This window comes from Haplochromis burtoni, unplaced genomic scaffold, assembly GCF_018398535.1.
Source record: "Haplochromis burtoni strain Fernald_Lab_line unplaced genomic scaffold, NCSU_Asbu1 Contig_19, whole genome shotgun sequence".
NCBI lineage: Eukaryota > Metazoa > Chordata > Actinopteri > Cichliformes > Cichlidae > Haplochromis > Haplochromis burtoni.
The window spans coordinates 316054-342776 of NW_024582380.1; the positions used below are offsets into that span (position 1 = coordinate 316054).

Below are 26723 nucleotides of genomic sequence, written 5' to 3' on the forward strand. Positions count from 1 at the left end.
CGAGATGCGGTACCTTCTGGAGATATAAGATCATCCCTTTCAGAACTGCATAGAACTTCTTCCATCCTCGGCGACCCCTTGGAGCTAGGAGAAAAAACACAAAGAAAGCTCTTGCTTTATTACTATTTTTCTTTATCATAAAGGATTTGCTAACTTGAGTCAAAAATGTGTGTACTCACTGCGTTTCCCATCCATGTCGGCGTGGCTTTTCCGGGTCAGCACGCCATGCTTGTAGGTGACGGCATTTAGGAGAATGGGAATGGCAATGAAAGGGTTACTGCCGTCCGTTACCCTAGCAACACGTTTACTCCCCCCCTCACATTGCTCCTCCACCAGTTCTGACAGACTCTTCCTCAGCTCCTCCTCCTCACTGCACACACACACACACACACACACACACACACACACACACACACACACACATTGAAATGTATTCAAGTGCACTTACTTCAAAAAACTTGCATACTACAAATACTTATCCTTTTGATGGGCATAGAACACATACTCACACTGCCCACTCAAGCTTCTCGTTCTTGATCGAGTTATACAAAACCTGTGCAGGCAACAAAAGAGGGGACTTGTGAACATTTTCTTTAAAAAAAAAAATAGACTACTGGGTTGGAATGACAACACAAACTTTAGTCTGTGGCTGAGAATAAATGAATAAATAACAATCAAACTGACTCAGTCTTCTGTTGCTGTGCTACTTCAGGACGAGATCTGTACCTTTAATAAATCTTTGGGAAAGTCTTTGCTGTTGTTGAGACCTTCTAGATTACTGATAAACTGCTGACAAGACATCTTCTTCCCAATGTTCTGAGGAGAGGAGAACACACCAAGAGACAGAGAGAAATGAACAAACAACAATTTGATGATTTTTGGGGGGGGCATGTGTATGAAAAGATTTTTTAAAAATATATTATTATTATTTTAAAGAAACTGGTGCTTTACACCGAGTTTTATCGACTCCAATGTCGATGCAGATTAGATTCTGTCCACTGGGTGGCAGTGTTATACAGCTGAGGTACTACCGCAGTGGTAGTGCCTATATTAGAACATATCAAGCACACCTTTTACCAGCGTTTTGACCTCTAATCACGATGCCTCATGATTAGAAGGGAGATGTTTCTAACCTGAATAGACACAGAAGTGGAAATAAAACTGATCTGAAACTGATGTGATTCACACATTCCTCCAGGGAGGCTACATAGCAGGCAAGACAGCCCAGTTCCCTTTTCCAGCGAAAACAGAAATTATTCAGGATGTGATCTGACAGGCAGTGGAAAATGTTTTATTCTCTCTTTACTGGTATGATCCACTAATGGTCACAAGAAGATAATACTCTTACAACTTCACTGAATGATCAGTTTTCATTTAAGCAGCATAAATACCAACCAAACTTAGGTATTTAAATACTTTTGTCTCACTGAACGAAAGTATTTAAAAACCTACATTTTAAAAATATGACTTCAATTCTATTGTCAGCTGACAAAAGGAGGAGCATTTGTGAACGAGATGAGTGTTAGTACTGTACGTATACTTACCACCTGCAGGGGCAGAGAGAGACCAGGGGACCAGATATGGTTAGCAGAGGATGGATTTGAAAAGGAGGGAAAGAGATTGAGAAAAGACAGGATTTTAATTAGAGAAGGCCTATTAAGTAAAACTACTATTAGCAGGAGGGTGAAGAAAAGCAAAGCAAAAAGCCTATGATGGATCATGTTATGCAGACCACAGTGTCCCTGTTTTTAGAAGGGAACAGACGAGACTACAGGAGGAGAGGAGAGACAGAAACAGGTCAGAAACTAGGCCGGGGAGGGGAGAGAGAAGCTGGGACAAAAGCACAGAAAGAGAAGGGAAAGAAGAAGAACTATACCTAAAAGAGGACATAGATAAAGACATGGCATTGCTGACAAAGGCCTGTATTTACACTCTGTTGTCTAATTCAGTTTTCAGTCCTGTGAGGTAAGACCTGAATGTCAACAACCTACATGTTTTGGGGACTCCAGACTCATTTAAAAAAAAGTCCCTGCCGGAGGTCCACTTTGGCTATGTTTGTATCTTCCTGAAAATCACCTTTCACTGATAATTACATATATCTTTGATCTGGATGGGTCGATAATACTGCCTTTGGGAGGTGAAGGACAAGAAATCTTTCACTGTCAAAGCAAATGTGAAAGCTATTTAGCGAACGTCAGCTAGTTTATCTAACTTTGATGCATTCATTAGTGTCAGGGTCACTGTAGTCAGTGTTCTAGGGCAGCAGCAACAAACCAGTAACACTTTAGTTAGCGTTCCTTGTTCTGATGGGACTGAACAACTAACCAACATTTTGTTAAAGCTAAGCTTGCAAAAACAACAGGTAGATAGCAGACCTCACAGGTGGGCTTTCTATAGCAAAATGAAGTCACATGAAGAGTGATTTAGACAAATGAAAGGTTGTTAATTCTGGGAATCAGAATGTCAGAGAAACACAATACATACATGTCCATGCAGATCTGTGTTGAGCAGCATGAGGGCGCAGGTCAATGTGTGGGCTCCATCTGTAAAGGGACAGTACACATGGCTGAGGTCCGCTAAATGTCACACCACTTCTTTCCAAGCACACACACACTCATATAAAAACAATAGTGTACAAAATCAATGTACATACAGTTTTTCAGCACACGTCTGCAGTGCTGCACAAAATATATCTACACACTCAAATAATATCATCTGGTGCTATAAAGTGATTTGCAATAGTTACATTTTAAGAATTGAAATGCACCAGCTTCATCACTGCAATGCAAAACTATGGGCCATGGACATTTAGTCAACTGTTTTCTACATGGACACCAACAACAGCCATTTTTTTTTGTCTTTTTTCACTTTCTGATTATAATACTGTTACCCTTGATTATCTTTATCATCACCTTCACAGCTCTGACCTTCAGAGGTGGGTGTCTGGGGGTTACAGTGGCAATAGCGTCTGGAGAAATGGACAAGGACCCGCTCTCTCTCCTGGGTTTCGCCCATCAGTGGAAAGGCCTTTAAGAAGTTCCTGCCACACATGAACAACCTTATGAAACATTTTTCTCAAAATAACCCCCCAAAACTGCAACAGTTAGTCCTGCTTTTTAAAACTCAGGTCATTGTGGCATAGTGCAGTATGGTACAGGTTCCACATCTAAACTGTAAATAAATCAGAGGGGATCAGTGTCAAAATCATTGATTGATTTGTCAACTGACACTTTTGTTAAACAACAAAAGCATATTATTATCACAGATCTGAGCATTTTCTGTTTTTGTTAACTGTGCTAAATTTAAAGTTATTATTCTAGGGAAGCCATCTTGGTAGCTGACATCTTTTTTTCAGATTTAGATACAGATGATGCATCTAAAAAATTTTTTTTCAGAATTCATCACTTTGTCTTAATGTACTTTGAAGATCCAGAATATGTAAAGATCCCAACAGTACCAAAATGAATGCAGGATGTCACTTTTCATCAGCATTGTTCACTCAACTGAAAGTCCTGCACTGAAGGCAGCAGTCTGAGACAGCAACATGTCAGATACAAGACCGTGATGTACTCTGCAGCTGTCAGCTACACCAGCTAACTGTACTGAGCACGACAGCTTGATTAACACAAAGCTAATGTGTTGTGAAGAGGGAATGTGAAGAACACACACAGCCTAGGTGCATGCACTGTAACTGTCCCTGAGACATTTAAAATAAAGTTGGTTATTTCATGTTTCTGTGATAGATTCATGCTTAATTTAGTTCATTTATTTACAAGATAAGATGATAAAAGTGTAACATTAATTAAAAAACATGTCTAAAATATGTGATTACAAAATATGGGTTTGTTAAATATGTAAAGTGCTGTAATGTTTGTATGAGGTAAAGTTTGTAATTGTCACATGACCAGAGTTTGGTTGAGAGCACAACCATGGCATTGTGGAGCTAGCATGGATACATGGCTACAGATGCATCTACAGCCTCAGCGTTAATGTTATTCTGCATGTGGTCCAAGAGGCGCACACGGTATGGTTTCATGTATATTGTTTGTATAATGTTGCATACGAGAGGACATTTTTGTGATATCCATTATTCTGCATTTTTCTGTTCTGCTTGCACAAGACTGTTTATGGACACTGATATGAGAGACTGATGAGCTCAAAACATTTATGTTGTAAACTTTGTGTTTCTTCAGTTTTCACGGTGTCTGAAGACAATAAGAGTGAGAGAGAGAGAGAAATAAATTTCCGAAGACATCAGTATGATGCGTGGCCATTCTTTGTTGGACCCCTGTAGTTACATGCACTAATAGCTCTACCATCACACATTCATCACCTGCCAGTGCTGAGTGGGCATTACCTCAGGGCGCGATCCAGCGACAAGCCAGAGAAATCAAAGAAGCTCAGGTACTCTGATGCCACCATCTGGCTGAACTCATTACTGCAGGGAGACAGAAAGCACATCAACAAATGTTATATAAATGTTTGATAACACTATGTTACAGCCACGACTAAGGGTGTAACTCCCCTGTGATTAAACGGAACTTCATTATATTTTATTTCAAATTACAATACAGTTATATTTACCTACAAAACAGTTAAAACCTGACTTGTTGCGCCCTTATTTTTGTGTGCCTACTGGGAAATATTTATAGATAATGGATACACATTCAGATATGAACACACATTGAGGAGTGTTTAATGAAACTTTTTTCTGTTTTGTTTGTTTGTTTGATTTTTACATCCATCATCTTTGTGTCTCGTGGATATGGAACACTTGTGGCAAGCCCACAAACCTCCCTGTATTGGACCATCACACCAGAGTGTGTGTGCCTGTGTTAACTGTCTGTATGCGTGCTCACTTCTTGCCCAGGTGTCTGGCCACATCGCAGCGTTTGAAGCCCTCGAGGTGATAGAGGCGCTTGGCAAGCCTCTTCGCAGCCTCACAGTCAGCTCGGCAGCCATTGGCCAGAGTATCCGTGCTCCCGTGTTCCAGACTGCCCAAATCACACTCATCTGAGTCAGACAGCCCGTCTGTGAGGTTGGCATCGCTGAGGAGGAGAAGACACACACACACATGTAAAAACAAACACACAGTCGCACACACAAGCAGGTACCCAGGGTAATGAATGGAACGCATGCCCATTATGGACACCCACTCACTCACAGCTAAACAGAAAAAGCTCAACTGTGAAGCATAAAACTCAATTACATAAACATATGCTCACATGCACAGAAAAACAAGTCAAATGAGGTTCAAATGACTTGTTATGGCAGTGACCCACTTTCACTGTCACTTAATGTCCTACTTTGATGCAGTGGATATGATGGCTGATTATACAGCTGAAGCTGCTTCACCTGCCCCAATCTCCTCTAAAAAGCCCCACTAATCTCAGACCGTGGACCACTAGGATAATTAGAATTAAAGGGCTATAACATAAAGAAAACCCTTTAATTCTACCCTTCTATTTTGGGAAAATGCAGCTGGGAAGTTAGTAAAGTAAGCTTCTCAGAAGTGACCAAGTAATGCTCCTTCCCTGGCCTCGATGGTAGCTTTCCCCAAACACCCAAATGTGCTAGTTAAACGCCCTTTGCAACCTCCTTGTCTATCAGTCAAATGTCTATTCCAGCTGTGAATGAGTCTGTGTGAGAGTATGAAACAAGGAGTTTATGCCAAAAACAGAATGCACTTAGTCACCCCTGCAGGAGTAATAAAGGTGAAGAACAGATAAAGTGAGTGTTGAGAACACGACAGAACGTGCTGTTTTCAGCGTAAAGTAATAACTTGCACAGGCTGAATCGATGACAGATTTCCAACACTATGCACCATGGTAACAATACATGGTAATGTTTCAAACTGAAATGTGTTAACCGTTGCTGGAATATACCATTTTATAAGCAGCCTGAACTGATTATTAAGCTCTTTTCTATTTCACCCAAGTGAGTTACTCATTTAAGCTTATGCTTAAATATAAAATAAATAAATAAATGAATCATACTTTCAGCCAGTAAAAGCCTAAGTAGAAGGATGTAAAACCACTGCAGGGGAAAGCATGCTCAACAGGCCTAAAGCTGCATAAATATCATTCATGCTCTGATCCTAGTGATCTAACACAAATTTGATGTTTATATGAATAAAGTCAACTTCATTCAATTTATTAGAAGTTCCACAAGTATTGTCCAGGATTGATATAAATGGAATACATTTGACAGGGGTGGATGGGCATAAAAGCTTTTAGCCTAGTGATTTAGCACTGTACATTAAATCGGGGGAAGTAAAAACTTTTAATCTTTATATACCTTTTATATAACCAGGAAATGGAGCTCTTCAGATTTAGAATCTCTTGGGCAAGAGCTTCCTGGTCAACACAGAAACATTAACCTATGATTAACCTAACATGTTTTTGATTGCAGGGGAACCCAGAGCTGACAGACTGAACAGAGAAGGCCCATGCACAGGTTGAGACATAGGACCTTCTTGCTGTGGGTAAACAGTGCTAACTTGCTTAACCATCATGTTGCAACAAAATGATTTTAAAAAACTGACACAGCAGCAGGAGCTGATGTTCTGACTTTTTAATCACTAGTATGGGTCATGCTTCAGAAAGACACTAAATTATACATTTTGCAAAATGAAACTTAAAAGCATCTTTCATCAGACCCTCCCTGTCTGGCAAACGCAGACATATTTCAAACACTGCACTGTCCAGCTTGTAAAACAGGATTTGGCGTTACAGAGTTTTACCCTGAGGACATCAGCAGGTTTCTGAGGCTTTCAGTCACAGAAGACACTACATAACTTCTGAGTAGCACCATGACAGCTAGGCTGAGTCTCATGCTACAGTTGGCAACCTTTAATAAATAAGGTCATTACTGCAGGCTGTGATGAAGGCTACTGGGGGCTGAAGGAGAGTTTAACAGTCTGTTTATTCAAACAAAAGGCCCCACATGCTCTGTGGCTGTTAAACTGTTGTAAAGACAGCATAGATAATCAATGCAGAGTATTAATTAGTGCCCTGCTTATGTATTTATGACTTACTGTGGCAGCTTGACTGATGTTGTATCCACTGTGCTGCACTGCACTACATACTTTGCACACTGTTATGCACGCCAGAGTCAATCAGTGGGAAGCTGTGTAGCCTTTTTACTGGCATCTTAATAAACAGTGAGGATTGTTTTTGATTCCAAGTCATTTCTGTGACTTCTGTGTGTCGATAGAGACTTGACATTTCTCCACATGTGATGTGCACGTCTGTAAGACACTTGCTCCATCCAGACCCCACAGGCAAAGTATTGGTTAAAAGACAGCATAACGTCCATCCATGACAAAAAAAAAAAAAAAAAAGCAAATGGAAATGATACACCACTCGCATGTTTACCAGCATCCTGATGACAAATGAGGTACACGCATTCACCTCCGTCAGTCTCAGCAGCATTTCTTCATTTCCTGCTGGTCTCTGCATCCGTGATGCGCCGCCAGCAGCCCCAACAGATGATTCAGATGTCTTTGCATAATGTGATCAGCCCAATTTCATTACCCTCGTAAATTCAATACATTAGGCACTGCTGTCGTAAAGGATTAGTTGGTTACTATGGATACAGCGGAAGCTAAGTGTCCCACGCTACAGGAAGAAGAATGAAAGTGGACAAAAATCCAAAGCTACAGGCGAAATCACAAATGACTAGTTTCCATAGCTAAGACTCAGTCCCCTGACTTCACGCACTTTAGCTGACTGTGTGCTACACCCATACAGCTCAGTACCACAAAGGACTCTGATTTCCCTGCTCCAGGCAAGGATCCACTTTCATGTCTTGGCTGATTCATTAATCTCATAGAATCATCATCTGGCCTTTGATCTGCTGGGGCCAATTTGCCTTGGTAGCAACAGACTATTACCCCCATAAACAGAGTACCCAGAGTCACAGGATACATAAAAACTTCTTAACCACCAAGAGTTGGGTGATACAAACTTCTCCAACTTATCATAGCAAAGCATCACTTCCAAGAATGACAACGAGATTGCAGATAAAGCCAGCAGAAAATGGCCACTGACAGCGTGCAAAGGCTCAGCCTTGGGGACAGGGTGGGGAGTTTCCGGGAGGAGTAAAACTAGCTGCTTTTTGGAGTGGAAAAGGGGCCATCAGATCTGGTTTAGGGATGCGATTAAAATGTTTCCTGCACAGCTACCCCATAGCCAGCTCCTCATCAATACATAACTCTCACCCACAAAAGCTTAGTTACTTGAGACACAAACAATTAGATGAAGGGAAAAAATTTATAACAACAGGCAAACATGTTGATATACACCTAATAAAATGAGTGTGCCAGACCATTAAAACAATATCCAGCCTGGTGTTAGCAGTGAATGTGCTTTCGCTTGTCTGATCATATTAATTCACTGCATTCAGAACGTCCTTATAAATCATTCAAAACTCATATCAGTCGTGGGGCTAAATTGCTAAAATGATGCCAGTCTCCCTCCCGTGCAACGGTCTCTGGCACACAAACACAAAATATTAGTGAGAGGGACACAGTATTAAGTGTCAGCTATCTAGTGCAGGTCTTTTGTGAAAAAGACACTCAGAGTTACTGAGGGCCAAGTGGCACACAGCAAAGCTATTAGTCTATGTGAAGGCACAATTTTGTATCCCCAGGCCAGTCTTATTCAGTCAGTGTGACCGCCACTCAGTCTGCGCTCGTGTGACTGTGTCATACTCAGAGCATGATAGGACATGTCTCTGACTCACATGCTAATCTCTTTAGCTGTGTACTACCCGTGCCCACAGCTACAAGGTGTGTCTGTGTAAGGTGTGTGTGTGGGTGTGTGCATGAGGGAGGAAGCGGAGGGTCCTAAATACATCTTGGATGAGTGTAATTACCAATTATGGGGTAAACCAAATTGTAAAATTCTGTGATTTTACAGGCTCTTCTTTTGCTTTTATATAGCCTACACTGATCTATGGCCAAAGTGATGTATAGCAGTAGAGGCAGAAGTAAAGCTCTGTGTGTAGTTGTGCAAGCGTGTCAGTGAGGTCATCTGTTTCAATTTTTAGATTGAGTCTTGGCAGAAAATGAAACTAAAAACAAATGTAAGAACGGAACCTAATACAAACAACAAAGGCACCTCTGTGAATAAAAACACTCGTTACCATTAGTTCAGTGAACCGATTACAGTAGCAGCCTTTACTGTTTATTAATAAACAAACAGAATCACACACATTACTGATATTTGCTCTTTTCCGTAGGGTATAACACTGGTGTCTGCTACAACCAATCAGCCGTACTGATTTTATAAGAAGCAGGCAGGTGACAGCAATCAGGTCTTTGGCTACAAACCATTTATTACATATTTTAATACATCACTAGAACTGAATCCAACAATAACTGATTAAGACATTAATCACTTGATCAGTAAGCTAGTGATAAAGTGACTTATTTTTAATCATTTTCCACTTAATCAGAGGGGTGGTGTTTTTAGTTTTGGCTCTTCGTTTCCTACCACTGTAAACCCATCAACCTGAACTTGGCAGCTTATGATCTGTCATATCTTCAATTAAATACTGAACTGAACTCTGCTGTACCCACGACATCAAATAATCTATCTAGCAATAGGTGAATTATTAAAACAATAATAATAATAATTCCAGCAGATTTGTTTTTTTTTGTTGTTTTTTTAATTCAAATGAAAAGTAATAGCTAACCCAGTCCAGCACATCGTCAGCCACGTGCCACATTAGATTAAAATACGGTTTGTCTTTTTCTTTTCTTTTCTACCATAAATATGCCTTTCTATGAATATTATTCTAGTATCATGGGAATTTTTCGCCAGGGTCAACTTACACCACAGCTACCTCACTATTTCCATTTTGCCACGCAGCATAATTGTTAATGTACCCACCCATCTGGAGATCAGAGCTTTAAAAGAGTTTACAGAGATAAAGCCAAGCTTACAGGAGTTGCAGCAAAAAGTCGAAGTGAACATCATATTCCTCTTTCCACATCTCGGATCTTGGAAATTAGCGGTTAAAGGCGTGCTACGGTCCGACCGCCTCATCGTCCAGTATTCGGTGAACTGTGCATCGGCCCGGCTTGGTGATCTAACTTTCAGCCAAGTCAAGTTCTATAAAATCGCAGCGTATTCAGAGACGATCAGTGACACTGCTGTGTTATTCCACTACAATGCGAACATGCACGGAGTGTGTTTGGAGGGGTTTCCTTGAAGTTTCTTGGTTGGTCTGAAAGCTCCATTGAAGGGAGGATGTTGGGGGCGGAGCGAGCACTGGACAGACTTTTTTTCTGATGAATAGCGCTGTTCCTAGTGGTGGCTTTACAATGGCCCTGTGTGTCCCAGCCAAGACAACTTCCTCTGCATTATAGGGCTGAGAGCCAGCAGATCAGTCCAACGCCAGCTGGACGTCCTGTTTTCTTAAAGTTCATTAAGTCGCAAGCAGTTAGTAGATGTGAGGATTTCTGTGCATGCTCCAAGGTAAACGTAAAGCCACCTGAGTTTAATATGACAAAATATGACTGGTTGGCTCTACTTTGCAAGAGTTTATCACCGGATAGAGAAAAATCCAAGCGTAATGTCCATGTGTAATGAACAACGAGACATTTAGCTAAAAATATCTACAGATATAACAGAGGTTAAAAAGAGGTGGGAGACTGATGGTTGCTATGTAAATATAATTTAAATGAGACAAAAATAACCCATCATGTAAAGCACACAAAACCACAGAGTAATATTAGTACATTTGCTAGCTAGAACACAAAAGCCGCTTTCTGATCTGATGGAAAGAAGCACAGAAAAAGAAATGACAAGTGTGGTAGGACTCGACTTAAGCGGTCAAAGAAGTGCAGGAGACTGATGCTGTCCAGTGTAGCAAGTGATTTATTCACCATTTTGTGGCCCAAACAATATTTACAAAGAAACAAATAAGAAACTCAACTCTATAATTAACTCAGTTCAAATAAACATAACTGAACTTAAATCAACGGAAATTAAGGTCAAACTGCACACAGCTACACTGACCTGAACCTTTCTTTCTCGAAACACCTGAGTTCTTCTGCTTAAATAGTCCACTTAACCAAACAATTTCTCCTCTGGACTATTCCATTCAGTAGGTAGGTAAGATGAACATGATTATATTCAAACCTCTACTACTCCTCTTTACTGGCAACATAAACTCTGTGGTGTAATCAATACATATTACAACAATAAATCTATTTCTTCATAAACCCTCTAAACTCAACTTTATTAAATTATAAGAGTTCTTCCCCTTCTGCACTTGGTCTCTTCCTGTGACCTCAGATGAACCCAGAAGGTATAAAGCAGGAAGTAAAACTACATTTCCTCCTTTTGTTTCTGGAAGACAGGTAGGTAAGGTAAGTTCTAAACAATACCAATTAACAGTTGAAATAAATAACATGTTAACTTAAACTTGTAGGAATTGATTTAAACCAAGATGTTATATTATATAATCTGTAAAAGTGCAAAACATAAACAAACCTGATAGTAGATGTTTGCCTATTGCAGACCATATATGAAATATGGTTAAATCAAAACAAGAATGTTAACTAAGAATATAGACAAATGGTCTTCTCACCCACTTTATCACAACAAGCATCTGTATTGATAAAAGTAAAAAATCAGGAGATAGGGTGTGGAAATCTTTAAAAAAAAAAAAAGCTATATATATTATACACTTTATTAAGTAGACCTGTTCTACAGGTGATATCTAATCAACCAGTCACAGACAGAAAGTAAATGCATTTACACATGTAGACGTGGTTAAGACGACCTGCTGCAGTTCACACTGAACATGAACGTGGTTGTTGATGTGTTTCAGAAACTAATAATCTGCTGGGATTTTCCCACACAACCATTTCTAGGGTTTACAGAGATTGGTCAGAAAAAGAACCTGTGCAGTGAGCAGCAGCTTTCCCTTGATGAAAATACATTGATGCCTGACTTCAGGAGAATGGCCACAACTGCTCTGAGCTGATAGGAAGGCAACAGTAACTCAAATAACTACTTGTTACAATCAAGTTATGCAGAAGAGCATCTCTGAACACACATTTCATTGAGCCTTGAAGCAGATGGGCTACAACAGCAGAAGACCACAGAATACGTGCCAGCTAAGAACGGGTGGTGTAATGGTGTGGGGGCAAGATAGACAGCGCACAATGTGCTTTGAGGCAGCAGCCAAGAAAGCTGTAGTCCGCGTCTGTGAATACCCGTGTGTACACCTGTGTGCATACCTGTGTGGATCAGCATGCTTGCATTCCAAAGGTTTCTCCATGTAACGATCTGCTAGGAAGTGTGGGGGGGCCACAGCCCCGTCCTCCAGGGTATGAAGCAGGTATGGAGGAGATCAAAACTCCAGACATCCAGAGGCCCCCAGAACACAAGAGACCAAGGAAGACCAACAGAGGGGCAGCCGCGCCACTGTCCCAGTAAGAGCTGAGGAGAGTCCCAGATGAGGGCTCACTCAGCAGCCGCGGAGCAGAAGCCAGGGGGAGTTGCAGTGACGCGCCCGTGAGCTCCGCCGGCAGCCAGCTGTGCCTGAGTGACCGAGCCCCAGGCCGAGAGGCCGGGGGCACCCCACCTCCGAAGTGGCCCGAGCGAGCCCCAGGCTCCAGGCCCCGATAAGCGGCCGCCAAGGAGTGAGCCGGTGTGTACCCGGACGCCCACCCCCAGACACAAAGAACCACCAACGCACCGACACCTGAGGGAGTCCGCCACTGGCAGGGGAAGTGGTGGTGGGTGGAGATAGGCCTCCAAACCTTGGAGGGCCTGAGATGTCCCCAGAGAGGTGGCGTCTGATACCCAACCTGACATATAGACACAGACATACAGGCACACACAGACACAAACATCCATTCCCACCCTCATGCTCTCATATGCACTTACTCCACACTCAACCAACGTGGAGACAGACATAAAGAGACGCTGTACACACTGTCCCCAAGCGTACTCTACGAACCGGGTCTAGGTACCCTTGCCCCTGGAGGGGGGAACTGCACCCAGACCCAGGTGGTGTTACCCTTTTCCCTGCGGTGGGGAGAGGCAGACCGCCCCGACTCCGCAGCAGCAGGGAGGCCCCACACTCCAGACCGCAGTCGGACGGCCAACTCCTCCTCCTAGCCCCCCCGCTCCAGCAGGCCGCAGAGAAGGGGGTGAGAGAAGACTCCAAACCTCCCTCCACCCGCTCATTGTAGTGTTGATGCATGTGTGTTCTAAGGTGCATTTAAAACCCAGGAGGGCATGGAGCTACCTGCCAGAGAGCAGCAGGTAAGCGCATAGTCCCTCCTGCTAGCCCTCAATGTCTACGTGTATTTAAAATTGAGAGGTGGGCAAGGTGCATCTAATAAAGTGGCTGGTGAATACAGACAACAACAGTGGCCAGACTACTGTTTTTACACATCTGAACACTAGTCACAAGTCTGTTTTTTGGAGAGGCTTCCTATGACTCATGGATAACCTTTGTCATTCACACACAACCACACAGACAGCAGAATTTATAAACCTGTTGTAGCACAAATATGATGCCGCAGCCAACAGCACGTGGGGGAAAAAAAAAAAGATTCAGCTTTTCAGCTGATGAGGTTTTAAAAGCGAAATGTTGCCTTAAAAACATGTAGCTGATTAAAACAAGCTCTTATTTTATGCATTTTAGTCAATCAGCCAGTGAAGCTTGACTCAAAAAGAACTTTGAGCTCCACCTGCTAAGTTGCAAACATAAGTGAACTCAATACATAAAAAGCCTTGCAAAACAATTTCTTAAAATAGTCTGTTTACCGCTCACATGCGCAAACAGAGAGGTAAATTGCACTGTTTGCGTCTTACTCTAAGAATTTGTATTGTATTTGAGTTCTTAATAGGAGTTACTATTACTGTTGACTGCAAGCCCAATTAAACATTGACAGTTGCAAGCCACACAAGACAACGACTGATTGCTGATTTAGATGAAACACTGATGCACCCACAAACTGAGGAGAGAATAGAACAACCTAAATTAGTCAATCATTTATACCTTTATAAACACAGCATAGCTAAATAATACAAAATGACCAAGAAATCCTTCGATCAGTAATAACAACAAAATGAAAAAGGGTGAAAACCTTTAGTGTAGTTTACTGTTTCCATCTTACAAGCTCTTATTCACACACAGAGAAACACACAGGACTCAAAAACCACCTACTCAGCTGCAAACAATGGACAATGGTGACCTCTTTTGGCTGGGTGAGACTAATTATGTTCAGGTGTGGGATTGGGTTTAGTGAAACACTAAACACAGCAGCTTGATCTGACAGCAGCTAAAGATTACCATCTGCTGTAAAATCAGCTACAGTTTGAGCAGTCATGCCAAGAACTGCGCACAAATGTTTCATATGGTCTGCTTTCTCTTCCACTTAGCACATACAGGAAGTGCTGACAAGACGCCTCAGAAGAGAGAAACCCATGGTTAGAAAGACATAATTCAGCAGACACAGTCACTTCTACAGTAGGGTTGTGGGATGTGTCATAAAACAGAGTTGAGCTATAAATAGCCAGGGATAAATATGCTGGTGCTGAAACTATTCAGTTACCATGTGAGTCTGTGGTGAGAGGGTGAAAGAGATTTGTTTGCAAACCTTTTGTGTACGCATCTATTTTTGTGTATGTGGGACTGCATGTGTCCATATCACTGCCTGAGTGTGAGCCAGGAGAGGATAATCTGCAGGATGTTTCAGCAGTGCTATAGAACCTCACTAAGGGTTTTATTCCCAATGTGATATCCTCAAACATATGTGTGTGTGTGTATGTGTGTGAGAGAGAGAGAGAGAGAGAGAGAAAGAAAGATTAAGAATATGAAAGATGGATATAAAGGACTCCCATATCTGCATCACTGAGTGAGCTAGAATGTGCGAGCATTAAACACAGTTTTTGTTTATGCATGCTTCTGGCCCACATGTCTTTCATGTGTATGTGTGTTTCTGCGCTCAACACTGTGTATGAAAGAGGTTAGTCCATGCAGTAGAGCTGCTTCTCTGATATGGAAACAAACTGCCTGGCTTTTATCTGCTCTGCTTGATCTGTTAGGCTTGTGAGCCACCAGGAGGAATACGCATACACAATGGAATCACATGTATTCATGCAAATGTTCAGCCATAGAACATTTGTCAAACACATTCATATATGTCCAGACACTGGATCTTTTTTCTTGAGTATTGCACTGCGTGTGTTTGTTTTGAGGGCATGGATGCTCTAGCGCAGTTTGCATTATCACATAATCAGCCTGCATCTAGTTGGCTTCACTGCGTAGATATAGCCTGCTTTATAGTAAGCTGCTGGACAGACAAATAGACTGACCAACAGAGAGTGTGTTTTCATGGTGATTTTAGTCTCCTCTGTGGATTAAGGTTAAGCTTCACTCATGGTCCCCACAGAGCACAGAGCAACACAACTCGTGTGAAGTAACAGTGACTAAGTAACCAAAAAAAAGATTGACAATTGACTGTCTAACCCAATGACTGACAGGCTGACAAACTACACAAGTGTACAAGCTCAAAACTAAAAGCCAGGTTTGCTGACTAAGAGCACTGTCATCTCATATTTGCATGTACTGGTTGGCATGCTTACAGTATCTGCTGTACTTTTTCCCTGTTCCTTTGGCCAGCTGCCCATTTCACTATCTTCACCCACTGATGTCAGAATAGACAGTAACAGTGGGAATAATATCTGCAGAGAGGGTTTGGCTGAGGTAAGATTAGGTTTCTTTGCACCACATCAAAGCTCCAGCTACAAACGTTGAAGGCTAACTTGTGGACAGGCTGTATATGCACCAGGGAAGGGATGTCAAACATATGGTCCAGTAAATGGTCCATTTCAGCCCACTGGATTGCGTTGTACAACATGAAAACTTCAAAGAAGGAGGGCATACATTTGGGTCTTTTAACTAATTTTGTCAGTTGGGCTCAGTATATCACACTAAAGTAAGTAAAAGATAGGTAAGTTATAGATAGACAAAATTAGGTATGTGTGTGTGGGTGGGGGGGTTAATGTTTGCTTCCCATTTAATAACAGAAAAGTGCCCGTTTTTTGCAACTTAGTAATTTTCTTTTTTTTGTGCTTTTTTTTTTTTGCCATTTTATAACCATCTGGATGCACCAAAGTCCCTCTGAATCATGTATCATTAGTTTTATGGATGGTTTATTAAATAATACCCTAAAGGAAAGGTAAATAATTTGCTAGTGTTTCTAAGAGTTTATTAGGCAATAACCTTCCAGCCCACTTCAGATCAAACTGAGGTGTATGTGGCAATGAGTTTACACCAGTGCACATGGTTTGCCAGCCAAATGGATCAGTTTGAATACCTGGTTTGACTGCCGTATTAGAAAAACTATGGTTAAAAAAGCTGAAAAATATGTAAAAATAAGGTGAGATTAGTAGTATGAACAACTGAAGCAAAACGTGGAGTAACAGCCTTTCAGTTTCATTCACAAAGAGCATGTTAGACATGTGTACATCAGATGTATGACTCAGTAACAGTTTCTGCAGCATTTTGAGACACATATGCCGATCCAACTGCTTCACACTGCATGCCAATGTGTTCTTCCGCAAAGACACACCACTCTGCCTCTTCAGCTGTATTGTCATTTACATTCACTCACTATCACAAGATATAACAAACATCTGCCTTTCATATTTGTAATATTTAGATTAGTATGAATATAATATAGAAATATGCAACATTAAGGTTTTTGTATTTGTGGTTTTGAGCAAATTTGTATAGCTACATTTGTAGATGATGTACATGCACTGCAAAGATAGTGTATGCTTTCTCAGAGTGGAGCCTCATCACTTCTACTTGTCCAGGGAGTACAACATCTGTTTATAGTGACTGATGTAGCCTAATGAAGCACATTTCATTAAGATGTAGGGTATAAGCAACAACAAATTTGGGAAACATAAAAGAAACTTACTTCTTATCTTTTACTTGTAAACAATGTAACCACCCAGGGGCTTACACAAGCAAAGAAACAGTGGCACTGGCAGAAAATGTGTGTCTTTGCTTATTACATTTATAAAACACACTTTATTTTGGTAAATACAATCTGAGATGAACCTCACCACATGACACATTACGCTGTGTCATTAATTATTTAACAAATTTATTCCAAAATGCAGAAGCAGTGCATGAAAAACAAAATATATACTTATTGCCTCTATTGGAATTAGGATGGTAAGTAGCATCCATGTACTAGTAATCAAACACTCGATAAACTGATCATCAGAAAGTGTGAGTGCCTCTACCAAAGCAGATGTTATTGCAGTTTGCTGGTCTGGAGCATTCAGGGGCGTGTTAACACAATGCCAGGGAGGAAAGACATCAGCAATGATCTCAGAGGAGCAACTGCTGCTACCCAGTCTGGGAAGGGTTATAAGACCATTTCCAAACAATTTAAGGCCATCATTCTACAATGAAAAATATTATTCACATGTAGAAATTATTCCAGGCAGTTGCGAATCTTCTCAGAAGTTGATGTCCCAGCAAATTCACCCCAAGGTCAAACTGTGAAATGCTCAGAGAAAAGGGCCTCAGTTAGCATGTAAAATGTTAAAGTTTTTGACAGCACAATCAGAAAAAGACTGAACAAGTGTGGTTTGTTTGGAAGGGCTACCAAGTGTCAAGCATGGTGGTGGAGGGGTGATTATTTGGGCTTCTTTTGCAGCCACAGGACCTGGGTACCTTGCAGTCATTGTGCTTGGCTGAAACTGGGTCATGTAACTGAACAATGATCCTCAAGTTATCGCAAGTTATTGCTATTAAGGGTTTCTATAAGCTACTGAATCATGAGGTCTACTTAACTTAACAATTCTATGGTTCTGCATTCTGTCTTAGTTTTGTTAAATAAATAATGACATGGAGTAATATGTCATATGTTGTTGTTCATCTGATGTTGTATTTACCTAATTTTAAGACCCAATTGTTTATTATATCCTGATATGTAAAACCTAAGAACTGACAGAGGGTGTATTATCCTTTAACATTAGTGTACATGCTAAACCTAGGAAAAACAGGGGCTCTAACTGAAAAAAATGTCAGCATTGTCACTGACAGTTATAGCACAGCATGACCATTTTTTTCATACATTTTTGTACATAGCAGAGGTATGACGTCCAAAATCACAACCCTGAAAAATGCAATGCAAAAACACCATAAACACGATTAAATAGAAATAACATCATAGACGAAAATACAGAGCAGAATACAACTCTGAAAAGTGAAGCCAGCGCACAAGTTTCTTAAACTTGCATTTTTTCTAATGGCCAGCAGGGGGCATCTTCTTCGTTTGCAAATCATATAGATATATATATACTGTATATGGTTTTCAGGGTTTTTATCATTAACTCGATTTCCCCAGGTTTTTTCCCGTGTGTTATGAATAAATATTCTTTTGTTTGGTACCGGTTCTGGTTTTATTTTGTTGTATTCATCTGCAGCACCTTAAAGGCCAGTCTGTAAAAATATTGTCAGACCATGGCGCAAAAAAGGTTGGGGACCGCTGATATAAACACCCAGGGGAAACAGTTCTCCTGTTCTTTTGATCTATTGTATTGTATTGTATTGTATCTTTATTTCAGACATATACAGAAAAAAACAATATATACACAAGTACACATACTTGCATTTACAAATACAAATATATATGTAAATACACACACGTATGTGCTCAGATAAAACAAAAAAAAGAAAATAAATAAAATAAAACAAAGTCTAAATGACATGAAATGACAAACCTATGATGCCAAAAAGACTAATCATTACTTTTACATCATACTGAGTACAAAAAAATGTTCAGTTTTATAAATTATGGTCCAAGTAGCATATGCTTTAGTATGGGCTTATTATAAATAGCAATTTACTACCATACGAGTGTGTGTTATCCCTCGGATTCTAAGTCACCTCCCCTCCTTACTCAAGACATCCAATTTTAAAAACACCACGAAGGCCTCAGACAAACTTCCTGGCATTAGGCTTCAACAGGGGACTTTGCGAATCAGTAGGTGATGTCATTGTGGCTATGTCCATTTTCTTATAAAGTCTATGAGTAGCAGTTGAAACAAAGTTGTTTCAACTGCTACAATTATTTTAGAACAATTTTTTTTCTTATGACTAAAATTCTTAATCTCAGTGAAAATAATGGGCAAAGGTGATTATTAAAAAAACATAATGTCTGCCAAGCTGACTGACTAACTGATTTTCATTTTTTATTCTATGCTCTGCAGCTGCTCGGTCCCGCAGTGAAAAAGGCCCATTGTCCATGATGCCCAAGGTGCCAAAATGTGTAACCACGGCAATTCTCTGGCTACCCACCAGAAAAAAAGGAAGTAGGCAGACAAGTAGAATGAAAGATAAGATATGCTGGTAGGAGAGCAGTGTAAGTGAAATGGAGGATATGTGTGTATGTGTGTCTATGTGTGTGTGTTATAACTAAGATGTGATATAGTGAGATAACATGAATCAAGTGGAGAAATGAATGGAGAGGCAGAAGGTGAGACAGTGAAATACGACACTGTCTCAACGACACTGAATGGCACAGAGAGAGAAGAAATGTAAGGCAAGGAAATTCATTTATCAGTAGAAGGAGTTCAGAAGCACATGATCCATAATCCTTCTAGAGAATATTAAAAGACCAACTTGCACTGGAATTCCTAATGGTTTTAAAGGTTCCCTTTTTAACAGCCTGAAAAACAGCATCTGAATGGACATCAAGAAGTAAATAATTGGAAACTGTTAGTATCTTTAAATCTTAAACTTTCCCTTTAAGACTGACTAGCAGATGTATCCACTCTAGGTTTAAGTGCTCAAATGTCTGGCAGGCTGGCTAGCACGGAGCAATAATCACCCACTTACACACATACACACTCACATTCACTCTAAGACCCTGCTGGGCCGAGGAAAGCTGAAGACGATGATGTCATGACATAAACAATAGCTCATTCAGCTTGGCGCTGGTGGTCAGGAAGCAAGACTGTGCCTAAAGTACTACATCTGTAGACTGGTAAGGAGAGGAGAAAAGAAGAGCAGAACTGACATCCAAAATCCTTCATTCATCCTGTAAGTCATACCAGAGTCTGAGCAAATCCCAGCAGTTAGCTGAGCAGATAATGTCAAAGGTCTGTGCATCTATTTGGCATTCCAGTATGTTTCTAACTGCAGGAACTGTGCAAGGGGGAAGAGCTGATGAACACGCCACAGGGACTGTGTGCACACCAGCGAGGGAGACCTATAGCCAAAGTTCAAGTTACATGTTTTCGCCATATGGTTTGCGTTACTGCTTCTCCCTTCAGTGGCTCTACGTTGTCTCCTTCAACCCATTTTACTACTATTAAGGTAATTAATTGTAAGAAAGTCATGTCAGCTGTTACCGTGTCCCCACAATCCCTCCAGGTCTGGCTTCATGTAACAATGTTACATGTAAAATTTCTGTGTATTTATGGAATTTAATGGAATCTGGTCAAATGAAATGTACTTGATTCGTATACATTCAGTTTATATCAAGCATATTTTCCTTAATGATTAATTATTTGGATAAATAAAGCTTTGATTTTATATATGTGTATTATGATAATAGCTAGAGGTCCATGAAGTACACGGAGTTCATGGTAATTTGGCACACACATCTAAGCTCTGATAAAACCTGCAACTGAATCAACTTTACATCCACTCAAAGTGTCACAGTTTAAAGGCTAAAAATGTGCTTTTGTTCAGCATGGTATTTCGCTATAACCAAATTTGAACATCAATATCATAAAATATATCATAGTTTCAATACCAAAACTCCACCAAGTTAATGTCTGTGACATTAGAGAGGCAGAAATAAGCATTATTACCATGATCTGTTTCCTTCATAGTGAACCAATATATCAGGTTCCAACCTAACCTGTTACTGGTCAAAATGTCAAAAATGTAATCTTCATCAAGAACGAAACTAGTTCTCTTTGTCGAAAAGCCCAACGAGTTTGTTTTTTCCTGCTCACACAAGTGATTCATTATGCTGACAGGCTGCCATGGATCTTATCTAGTGTAACCCTCCCATAGAAAACCACCACACTCCTCCTAAAATTTAAGTTTCTGTTCAAAAGGTCTTCTGTCATGATGCATAAACCTCTCATTTGACAGTACTAAGGTTATCTCTCTCTATTGTATCCTTTAAGCAAAAGAGGTTGGAGAGAGCAAATAGTCGAGCCACAGTCTGCAGCTCTGATGAATAAACTCTGTATACATTTACCAGAGGCTCCTCTAATTTCAAATGCAGCAGTCCTGCTTTAACAGTCCCACTGGTTTCATCAAAATGTTAAAGCTTCCTTGTATTGCAACTTTTTGTTTGTTCAGTTTGGCTTAATGCAACATTTGTGTGAATGCAACATTTTTGCTGGAGTGCACAAAACTGTGCAGCCATGAACACTGAAAGATTCAGTTCCTTTATTTTCCAAAAATATGAACATTTTAAGCTAAGTAACGCATGCCTACATTTGTTGCTTCCATCATGGTTATTGTTTAAAGAACTGTCTCAGTTTGCATATGTGGAAAGAGGTGGGCCACCTCTTTCCACCCCAACCAGCCCTCCCTGTCCACCTCTCTAAGGACCTACAGCTGGGCTTCACTTGTTCACGCCACCTACTGGTTAAGCCAAGGTCACATTAAGTTAAGTTAATTACACTTGAGTAAGACATCTGCATAAGGCTTCAACAACCACATAACCTGGAAGCTGTCATCAGTCATTTAAATATTCATTAAACTGTGTTTAACATTGAATGTGTAAAATGACCCACCCACCATGCAAAAACATCCTCATTTTATATAAATTCTTTAATGTATTACACCATATTTTCTCAGGATTGTCATATTTACTTTTTAAACCAAATTCATCCCTTTAGAATAATGTTATTTGGTCCACACATGGAACTAAAGTAAAACTTACCTGACAGAGTTAATCATGTCTCCCTGGCAATCTGTGTGATAGCCATTAGGAATGGCCCAGCGTCCAGGCTGGCTCAACACAAACTCTGATCTGCTCCCAGGTATGGTGGTCCTCAGCGGGCTTCCTCCTACTCCAGCCACTGCTCCAGCACTGTCCCCAGCCCCGAGTTCAGGCCCTGGGGCATCTGTTCCAATCTCAGCCCCTTCTTGCTCCTGAACTGTTGCCAACTCAAGCTCCAGAGGTTCAGGACCTTGTAACAGTGCCCTCTGTTGGATGAGCGGTGTCAGTGGCGCCTCAAAGCTAACACAGCTGTCTGTCTCATCTGTGAGTGACAGAACATCCAGAGAGTCCAGGCTGCTATAGCAGGTCCCACCCCTGAGCAGGGCAGACTCCACGATGCGCTCAAATGTGGAGCTGAAACCATCTTTGTTGTCCACCCTACTTTTCTCCCTCTCCTCCTCCAACTCTCTCTCGTCTTCCTCCTCTTCATCCTGAATGTCGACCTGCTCGACAATCTGTTCAAAAGCTGAGCTGAAACTGTCCTGGTTTTCTCTGCCATCACCTTCTTTTTGGACCTCTTCCTCCTCCTCCTCCACTTCGGTGTCAGCCTGTTCTACAGTTGTCTCAAAATTAGAGCTGAAAGTGTCCAAGTGTGTTTGTATCGCCCCCTCATCTCCCCCCTCGTCCTCTTCACCTACTTCATCTTCATCGTCATTCCCAGTTATACCATTTGCCAATCTATATCAACAGGAAGAAAAGAAAACATCTGACCTACACGCATGAAAATGGATAAAAATATGCAAAAAAGATCAGTCATCTTGTTCATCTAAAAACACTGTGCTATTTACTACAATATGATACAAAAGCATCGCTATTTCATCCCTTTTTTTAAAAGAAAAAGGTTAGATGTACTTTGCTTTCAGTATGTCTTTATCATTCTGCGTAGTTTTTGCTTGTCATATATGAATCTGCTAATTAGCAGGCACATTTTTCTTCCACATGTTGAGCTTTTTACAGACTGCCCTCCACTAATGTCTTTCTGGGACAGTTGGGGAGCTGGGAAATGGTTGCTGTGTCCCTTAGCTCATTTTCAGCTCATTAAGTTGAGGCTTATTGACTATTTATTTTGTAAAATATGAGTAAAGCACATTAGGCTAATTATGTACAAAGGGAACCGCAGAGATAAAACAATTTAACATAAAAAATATTCAAATCACAAAGCACAAAAAACATTGACCAAAAGTGACACTCTTAGGTTATTATAAAAATATAAGGAAGCTGTGTTTGTCTTTTTAGCAATGCAAATTAACAGGCAAAATGACACTTGCTTGCTCTGACAGGTAAAGTGGTACAAATACAATTTTGTCCACTAACCGGCCAGCTTGTTGAGAATTAGTTGCCTCCTCTTCCGTGCATGGGTGAATTTCTTCATTTTCCTTCCCCTCCTCTTCCTCTTTCATCTCCTCCGCCTCATGTGTTGTCTCCTCCCCCGTTAAGCTTTCCTCCATATTTATACATCCTCCCCCCTTCGTCCCTTCCCTCTCCCCCTCCGCCTCTCCTTCTGTCAGCTGATGCTCATCCCCGGCCCCATCTTCACACTCCTCTTTCAACTCCCCTTCTCTTCTATCACCTTCCACTTCCACCATCCCTTCTACTTCTCTCTGTGTTTCCCCCTCCTCACTTTCCCTGACGTCTTCTTCTTGTTTTCCTTCGTCTGTCTCATCCTTTGCTCCAGCATCCACCTTGTCCTCATCTGTCTTGTCATGTGTCTCTTTGGGTGGGTCAGTAGTGGTGCTTGTACTGGGCTCTACTGGGTTCTCTGGTGGGGTGGGAGAGGGCAGAGCCTGCCCCTCCTGGGTCATGGTGCCCTTCCCTGCAGGGGATGGGTGACTCTCCACTTAGACAAAAGATGCAGATTAAACCTTAAATTTGGATGTATCCTCTGCAGAGAAAAGAAGAAAAGAAAGATACACCACCATGAACCAGAGCAGTCATTTGATTATTTCTCTTATGACCTCTGTGCTTTCCTCTGCAAGTCACAGAGGTCACTCTTAACAAAGCAGCAGCTGTGCATACGTGTGTTTTTAGGTGTGCAAGCCAGTGTTGGAGAGAGATATACAGTATATGTTGGAACATTATGTCCTCTGCAGCAGATGATCCCAAAACAGCTCTGAAAGGAGGGCGACGAACGGCAGAGGAACACAGGCAGGCACAGAGATTCTCGGCAGATTCCTTATAATAGTAGCTCCTCTTGATCTCCATGGAGATGCCTGCCTTCAATGCACTTAACCCTGTGAGGTCCAAGTCATCAATGGCAACAATCCCAATCACATCCTCTAGGCCCTAATCCTAATCTTATGTTAGGGTCAGGGGTTGATTGATTGATTTTCTTTTGTCCACTGATTATCAAGACTTGGGAAAACAATTTTTACTTAAAAAAAACAAAACAATCACATGTTCTGACAGCATAGTGTTAGGTTCATCACTGATGATGGCTTACACACAGTTAATGCATCATAGAACTCTGTAAACGTATTGTAAAGGTCTGCTGCTGATCTGTTAGCCCTCTGTTTATATTCACCTTTCAGGAGTTTATGGGCAAATGCTAATGAGCAGCTCTCAGAAACAGTTCCTGTTGTAAAATGTTGAATAATGCAGTTGTTGATGTATTTTTCTTATATAAATTATATGGAGAGAGACTTAGTGAGAATTTAAAAAATATACATTTATCTTTTTTGAGATCCGATGAAATGATGGCGTGAAATGGTGACTAAGAGAAATATGAATAATTAATGAATAATGAATCGTTTCTTAGTCACTGTTAAGCAAAGCTTATTTGGTTCCAGCTTCTCATATTGATTGTCTTTCTCTCATTTAAAGTTAGTTTGTTTAGGCTTTGGATTTTTAGTTTCACATAAAGTCGAGCAACTTTAAAGCTCAGTCTTTAAGATTCAAAGACTGAAACATGAACGTCTATGACATGAAAGCTGGATAAGCTTCATCAGTTGAGGGAGTTTGTGTCATACTGAACAGCTCCAGAACAGCTATTTATTGGGCCAAATGCTGTTTCCAAGATCAAGAATATTTGATTATGTTTTTATTGCTATGTTGTTCTATGTGTCAGTATCATAAAAAGGGCTGCCAGGAAGCAGCCCTGCCAGTCTGCTCATGCTCTACTGGTTCTCTGCTTTGCTGAATCATCCACAGCTTGGGAATTGCAGCACAACTGCAGTAAAATATTTAGTGGAATTCATAGCTTCCTCTGATAGCATGCAGATGTAGGTAAGGGTCCTGTTAGGCCAAAATGAACTTCCATATCTGGATTCTGGTTTCTCAGGGGAAAAATTGTCTGCCAAACTGTGCAGAAAAAAACTGAACCATTTTAGAGAGGACAAATTTATGGCAGGCTAGATAGTGAGCCAAATTTGTATCTACAAGTATGATGTTGGAAGTGCTTTGGCTTACCCCTGAGCATGAGGACACCACAGGCCCAGAAACTGTTTCATCAGAGTTGCAAAAGGATGATGAATTTATGGAGAGTTCTCTCCTTACTAAAGTTGAACTTCTTTGAGTTTTACTTATGTTGTCACACAAATGCAAGCTGGAGCTCTCACTCTGGGAGTGTTATTGTAGACACATTTAAAAGACACAAATAAGAGTGCATCTTGCTTGTCGCATTTCATTCTGAAAAGGCGAAGACGGTCTTGTGTCGCAGCAAGAAATGCAGGTAAACTTTTAAAAACGGAACAAAACACAACACAGGCACAACCAGGCACTGTGTCTCTGCTACTGTAGCCTCCTTTAATCCTCATCCTCTCTCTGACTGCTGCTGCGATGATCTCAAAGGACCGACAGATTTCTGAACAAAGTCTTTCTGAGTACACCATCGGTGACTGGCCGACTCATTTTCTTTTGTTTTTTTGTCTTTTACTAGAAGGATTATGGGAGTGGCTTGCATTATTCATAAGTCACCAGATTGTTTCAGAGTTCCATCCATGAAAACATCATAGTTTTCACAAACAAGACATTTAAAACTCCATTATAGCACACTATGAAAAGTGTATCTCACAAACTAGTAATGAATCTGAAAGCTTCTTAGGCCTCAAAACATTTTTGGATGAGAATTTGCTGACCAATCTCTACTATAATGAGCTTGAATATTCCCAAACTGGGGTGCTCACATTTCCAGCGGGGCTTTATGGATTCCATATTCATGTATGAGTATGAGGCATATGAACAATTTGCATGTATTTATGCTACTCCACAAAGTGGAATTTGCACATATTATTAAGCAGTGAAATGCACACACGCACACACATAGACGCACAAATAAAGCAGTGAAACATTTCCATAAATGGAAGCAGTGAGCGGTTATGAAACCAGACACGAGAAGTGGGAATTCTCCGTCTCTCCCTCTCTGCATGTCTCCGGTGTTCTGTTTTTCTCCCACTCTGTCTTCCTCATCTGTTCACCATTATGCTTTCTGCTATCTCACAGTCTAACTCTGCACTCTCTACCACTCATTTTGCAGTAATTGAGGTAAATGGGTCTTATCCAAAGGAGGGGGTGGAGGGAAGAAGGATAGTGGAAGTAAGCAGCACTATGAATCCGGCTGCTGAGGAGAGACAGAGCAGATGTGCTCAGACACCCCACATGGACAGATGAAGAAAACACAGCCAATAAGAGAGAGACAGTGTGTGTGTGTGTGTGTGTGTGTGTGTGTGTGTGTGTGTGTGTGTGTGTGTGTGTGTGT

At 40.9% G+C, this 26723-nt stretch overlaps 1 protein-coding gene across 2 annotated transcripts in view; it reads right to left on the reverse strand.

The window, feature by feature from the left end:
- The window catches only part of psd2 (pleckstrin and Sec7 domain containing 2), a 39911-nt gene that overhangs the window by 7314 nt on the left and 5874 nt on the right, over window positions 1–26723 (reverse strand). Inside the window, exons 2-11 of one of the 2 annotated variants that reach the window (XM_005916615.3) lie at window positions 23345–23912; window positions 21971–22708; window positions 4860–5048; window positions 4358–4438; window positions 2913–3040; window positions 2485–2543; window positions 727–816; window positions 510–553; window positions 180–370; window positions 14–84 (exon numbers count right to left, since the gene is read on the reverse strand). In XM_005916615.3, coding sequence (XP_005916677.1) covers window positions 14–84; window positions 180–370; window positions 510–553; window positions 727–816; window positions 2485–2543; window positions 2913–3040; window positions 4358–4438; window positions 4860–5048; window positions 21971–22708; window positions 23345–23832 — 2079 coding nt within the window. In that variant the 5' untranslated portion in view covers window positions 23833–23912. The remainder of the gene's footprint in view (window positions 1–13; window positions 85–179; window positions 371–509; window positions 554–726; window positions 817–2484; window positions 2544–2912; window positions 3041–4357; window positions 4439–4859; window positions 5049–21970; window positions 22709–23344; window positions 23913–26723) is intronic. The other variant, XM_005916616.3, reaches the window with a different exon arrangement.